Source organism: Nansenia antarctica (assembly GCF_963989245.1).
Source record: "Nansenia antarctica genome assembly, chromosome: 1".
Lineage (NCBI taxonomy): Eukaryota > Metazoa > Chordata > Actinopteri > Argentiniformes > Microstomatidae > Nansenia > Nansenia antarctica.
In genome coordinates, this window is record NC_137674.1 from 72,885,422 (window position 1) to 72,891,421 (window position 6,000).

At 46.9% G+C, this 6,000-nt stretch overlaps 1 protein-coding gene across 4 annotated transcripts in view; it reads left to right on the plus strand.

Annotated features, from left to right (window-relative positions):
- The window catches only part of ppfibp2a (PPFIA binding protein 2a), a 28,632-nt gene that overhangs the window by 6,010 nt on the left and 16,622 nt on the right, over nt 1-6,000 (plus strand). For all 4 annotated transcript variants that reach the window (XM_080546422.1, XM_080546424.1, XM_080546423.1 and 1 more), the window contains exons 4-5: nt 1,410-1,523; nt 4,245-4,376. In XM_080546422.1, the coding sequence (XP_080402548.1) occupies nt 1,410-1,523; nt 4,245-4,376 (246 nt within the window). The remainder of the gene's footprint in view (nt 1-1,409; nt 1,524-4,244; nt 4,377-6,000) is intronic.

Genomic DNA, 6,000 nt, shown 5'->3' on the forward strand with positions numbered 1-6,000 from the left:
AACCTCCTTAAGACCCCCAGGACCAAGCTCCGCACCATGGGGGATCGGGCATTCTGCTCGGCTGCTCCCAGGCTGTGGAATGCCCTCCCTGACCCACCTAAGGGCACCACAGTCTGTGGATGCTTTTAAACGAGGCCTTAAAACCTGCCTTTTTAATAGAGCCTTTTATTAGCCTTTTTTATTTACATTTTTATTATTTTATTATTTTTATTTTTATTCTTGTTTTTAATCTGTAGCACTTTGAGATTTCCTTATGTAAAGTGCATTACAAATAACATTTGTTATTATTATTATTATTATTATTATTATTATTATTATTATTAACTGTGTACGCATACAAAAGTATACGCGAGACAATATTACATGTTAGAGAATAGCGTTAGGGTTGTGTAATGGTGATATAGTACCTCTAACCTGTAGAACGGAAGGGTCATTCATCTCAAGCTGAACGGCCTGTTGAATACGAGCCGGATTTAGTAAACGAGGAAACACGACACCTCAATGACCTCCCACTGCCTCCACTGAATATAAACACTACCCAGATCATGTAGCGGAGTCATTAGAATGCAGGAAAGAGGAGGGAGAGGGGGGTAGGGAGGGAGGGAGGGAGGGAGGGAGGAAGGCGGGAGGGAGGGGATGAGCAGTCTCAGGTGTGGTGAGGTGTTTGTTTAGCCTCATAGGTGAAGCAACGGTGATATTCATTTTGAATTTTAGGGATAGCCGCCCGGCTGTTCAGGTTGGACTAACGCACAGTCCGGTATGTGGGAAGTTCTCACGGTTGCTGAGTAAGCTATTTCTGCCTCCCCTCAGTCAGGCCCAGGCTTGCGGGCTATAACACTCCCCTGTGTGTGTGTGTGTGTGTGTGTGTGTGTGTGTGTGTGTGTGTGTGTGTGTGTGTGTGTGTGTGTGTCAGGTGTGCCCACTACGTGTCAGACAGGTCTCATACACTTGCTACCACATTCCTCTGTAAAACCACACACCATTGGCTACCTGCACAGCCTTGCCTCGACTGGTATGATTGGCTGTTTGCTTTCCCTCATTTCTTTCTCTCTCTTATGGCTGTGTGTTTTAATCTGCCTCCCTGACTTGGCCCTGAGAAACTGTTACTCCTGAAGGACAAAGGATCATTCATGTACTTCAGGCGAAGAAATATTTGCACTGTATAATCTGGCACGGAGACGGGTGTATCAACAAAGGTGCTGGTTTTTTTAGGGAACGGAGCGATTGAGTAATGTTGGGGGTTGTGATTGGGATTGGATTGAATGGGGGGGAAAGGTATCTACATGGTGCGATGAGGTCTAACTGTCTCTTCCTTCCTTCCACACACACACACACACACACACACACACACACACGCACGCATGTGCACGCACACGCACACACACACACACACACACACACGCACACAGGTGAGCGTGCTGACCGACCAGGTAGAGGCTCAGGGAGTGAAGATCAGCGATCTAGAGAGTTCTCTGGTAGAACACCAGCACAAGCTCAACTCCACCGAAGAGATGCTGCAGCAGGTAAACAACCTCACCACGTACTTTCTAGTTTCCTAGACTTACGGACAATCACTTTTCGTATTATACTCAATATTGTTGTCTTCTGTTCCAATTTAAAATGTATATATAAAGGAAAACAAAAGTAAGAAAATACAAAGAAAATCAAGCAGTAAAAATCAAAGCACAGACACATACAGATACCTTACCCTCAAGTCCTTGAACCGACCACCTGTGTTCTCCGTCTAGTCTTCGTTTAATTTTTTACCCAATATTATGTATGACAGAAGGACACCCGATATGTTTAATGTGTCACTAGAATACGTCCAAGACCACTATACCGTGTGTTTTATGAGACGAGAGCGGGCATCCAAGGGAAAAGTCTCCTCACAGACTGGCTCGCCACTCAAGCTTCCCAGGAGGAAATTCCTGTCCAGGATTCCAATGTGCCTGTGCTCTAGATCACCGTGACAACCCAAATATTTAGGGCAAGCTGGGTTGCCTTCCAGGACCGTAAGCGTCTGGTCTGGTCATGGTTGTTCAAGCTCCATTAGCCGCTAGGACGCTCTCGGTCTGTCTGGGCAGGTGTGCACAAGCCACACGGTCACCACCCCCAGATGAGGTCAGACACACACACACCCCGCCGCCCCTGCCAGGCTGGAAGACAGGAGGAGAGGGAGGAGAAGAGGAGAGAGAGAGAGAGAGTGAGACATACAGAGAGAGAAAGAGAGAGACAGAGAGAGAGAGAGAGAGAGAGAGAGAGAGAGAGAGAGAGACAGGGATTGAAAACGGAGGGAGTCCGTAGAGTGATAGAGAGGGAGTCGTCTTTCATTAGAGGAGGAGGTGTCTGCGTCCACGTCTTCAAACTCAGAACAGACTGCTGGGAAATCTCCAGGCTCCTGTCTCTGATGGGTCTGTAGGAGCGTCAGGTGTATAGGACAGCCTTCTGCTCTGGCCTCCCATGCCTGGGGAGGATTACCTCCTTGTCACGCAGACTGGACTCTGAGGTAGGAGGAACTTGTTTACTGTAGCTTAGCGACTGGTCGTTTGACAAATTGTTCTGAGAGGATTCGGACGGCTTCAGATGAAGGTTGTTTGTTTCTCTACAACAGAGGGGAAAAAACCTTGGCTTTGAAGTGATTTAAGTTATCTGATGCGGCTGGGTATAACCGTTGCAAACACACATAATTCCCTTATGCAGAGCAGTACTAGCTGTGTTGAGCATTACTATCTGTGTTGAGCATTACTATCTGTGTTGAGCAGTACTAGCTCTGTTGAGCAGTACTATCTGTGTTGAGCAGTACTATCTGTGTTGAGCAGTACTCGCTGTGTTGAGCAGTACTATCTGTGTTGAGCAGTACTAGCTGTGTAGAGCAGTACTAGCTGTGTTGAGCAGTACTATCTGTGTTGAGCAGTACTATCTGTGTAGAGCAGTACTAGCTGTGTTGAGCAGTACTATCTGTGTAGAGCAGTACTAGCTGTGTTGAGCAGTACTAGCTGTGTTGAGCAGTACTAGCTGTGTTGAGCAGTACTAGCTGTGTTGAGCAGTACTAGCTGTGTTGAGCAGTACTAGCTGAGCAGTACTAGCTGTGTTGAGCAGCACTAGCTGAGCAGTACTAGCTGTGCTGAGCAGTACTAGCTGTGTTGAGCAGCACTAGCTGTGTTGAGCAGTACTAGCTGTGTTGAGCAGTACTAGCTGTATTGAGCAGTACTAGCTGTGTTGAGCAGTACTAGCTGTATTGAGCAGTACTAGCTGTGTTGAGCAGTACTAGTTGAGCAGTACTAGCTGTGTTGAGCAGTACTAGCTGTATTGAGCAGCACTAGCTGAGCAGTACTAGCTGTGTTGGAGGGCTGGGTTTGTTTCATGGAGAAGTGGTCATTATGAGGCTTTGGACCTGAGCCGTAAATCTCTTCCTAGTGACACAGCTCTAATATTTTCCATGTGCAGCTCAAAGCTCTTTTCTTTTTAAAGAGCTCCATTTTTATACGGCCACGCTGGACTGTCTCAGGGCTTCAGACTGTCTCAGTGCTTCAGACGCTTCTGTCGACCTCTCTGGTCATTTGCACCTGACTGAACTCAACAGAAAGATAAATGGAAGTTTCTTTTCCCTTGGTCTGGCTGACTCTTATAATTTGACATCTGCTCTCTGATGAAGAGGGCAAGTGAATAGAGTGGCAGAAAGGTCCTTCAGCACTTCAGCTATAACTTGTCTGCTTTGGTCTCTCTCTCTCTCTCTCTTTCTCTCTCTCTCTCTCTCTCTCTCTCTCTGTGTGTTTGTGTCATGCAGTGGCTGTGAGAGAGGCAGTATAAATAGTGCTCATAGACAGGACTGTGTATATTTAGCCGTTTGAACAGAGACTGAAACCAGAGGGTTTGTCTGACAGGACTCTGACGGTGGCTAGCTGCTGTGGGACTATTAGGTAGCTAGTTTTGTGTCTTTTGTCTTTGTCATTGTTTGTCTGTGTTTATGTGTGTGTGTGTGTGGGTATGTGTATCTGTGAGTGTGTGTCTGTCTGTCTGTGTGTGTGTCTGTCTGTGTGTGTGTGTGTGTGTGTGTGTGTGTGTGTGTGTGTGTGTGTGTGTGTGTGTGAGTGTGTGTATCTGTATGTATGTGTCTGAGTGTGTGGCTGTCTGTCTGTCTGTGTGTGTGTGTGTTTCTTGTGTGTAACTGACTGTCTCTCTTATGTTTGGGTGTGTCCGTGTGTGTCCGTGTGTGTCCGTGTGTGTCCGTCCGGGGGGGACAGGAGCTCCTAAGCAGGACATCGCTGGAGACACAGAAGCTGGATTTGATGGGGGAGGTGTCCTTCCTCAAACTCAAGCTGGTGGACATGGAGGAGAAACAGAACCACGGATTAGAGAGACAACACAAAGCAGAGGTACGGCACCAGAGAGACCAGGAGATATGATTATGATTAACGGCAAGCTTAGAGCTGATATCTGAGAGCCAGCGTTGAGACCTTGATACACGGAGTGTAGCATTGCTGTAATGTTAGCCAACATGGTAGGGAATGCTTTAACAACAAACAGGTGTCCATAAAATAATCATTATTCATTGTAGGCGAATGCCAATGAGGTGATGCAAACAACAGGGTCTCGAGGGGTCGAGCTGGGCTCTTGGGGAGGTTGTGTTGTTGTGCAGGCCAGGGTGATAGCAGGGAGGGTAGGCTAGGGTAGAGGCACAGGGGCTAATGATGCTAGGGGTGGAAGGGGATCAACAAGGGACCTCTTTCATGAAATGGTGCGAAATGTACCCATAACATGTTTGTCAAGCTTAATCACTGTAGGCTACACTGAGCTAGCGTGGGAGGCAGTGAGCTAGCGTATTAACACTTAATCAGCCATGAGGGTAAAAAAAAAAGTTATGTCTGCACTCGATCAAATTTCAGGAGCCTTCTTTCATGGCTTTTCCTAGATATGTGCGTTCTACCACCCAGTATCCTTAAAATGTCAAAATCACATCAGGATAAGCTAATATAAAGCTATTTTGCAGTTTTTCTGTGTAGGAAGCAGGCTAATTTACATGCCGGCCATCTAGTGGTCGTTGTGTGTAAATAGCAGCTTAGCATTGTAATTTGACCCCTGAGGCGGCTCTTATAGTAGGCACAGCTCTTCTTAAGAGTGATGCTGCAGACCTGTACGCTAACAGGAAAATGTCTTTGTAGGAGCATGACGTCACCATTTTCAGTAAGGGGCTTAGGGTTATTTAGGGTTATTGTTATACAAGGGGCTTAAGGAATATTTAGTTCAGATCCCCTCTGATATCTCTCTTATTAAAGTGATCCCTACCAGGAATGACATGATGACATGCCTACACAGATTCTATCCCAGTGTGTACGGGGTCGCCCACCATGCAGTCTGCTGCTGACTTTATGAGCACCATAAACATACCCTCCTAAGACTGAAGGGGAGTATTCTCTTTAGCCTTTACCCTTCCTGCTGGACTGTATGTCAACATGAAACTGCTCCGCAGGGAGTTACAGCTTTGTGTTTCACTTCGACCTGAACGGTGTGTTTGCTCAGGCCAGATACGTTAGGTGATCTGCCCCGCCGTGTAAATACGTCGGCCCACATGAAAGAGGGAAAGAGCGAAACGTTCTTTTAACAATTCTGTTCTGAAAAGGTGATAGTGTAACGTGTGTAGTGGGCTGTCAAAACACTGGCTTGTGAAAGAGCCTTTGTGTCGCGGAGCGAATACAGTACAGAGTGAGCTGGGGCTTGGCGTGATGGATGTCTCGGTAAACGTGAGGGTGTGTAGGCTGCAGGGCAGCGGTTTAGTGTTTCTGTCTTACAGGCCTGATGCTCAAGCTATGACTGGGCCTTTGTAAGAGCTGGATCAGAAAAGGTGGGGTGGTGTTTTTGGTGGAAGTGTCGAATGAGGAGACCCCTCGATGGTTTACATACTCAGGGCACGGTACCACTTTCTTCGGCACACCTGAGAATGCCCAAGGACATTTTTTTTATGACGAGGATATTCAGAGAGGAGGGTAACAGGGATTTGGA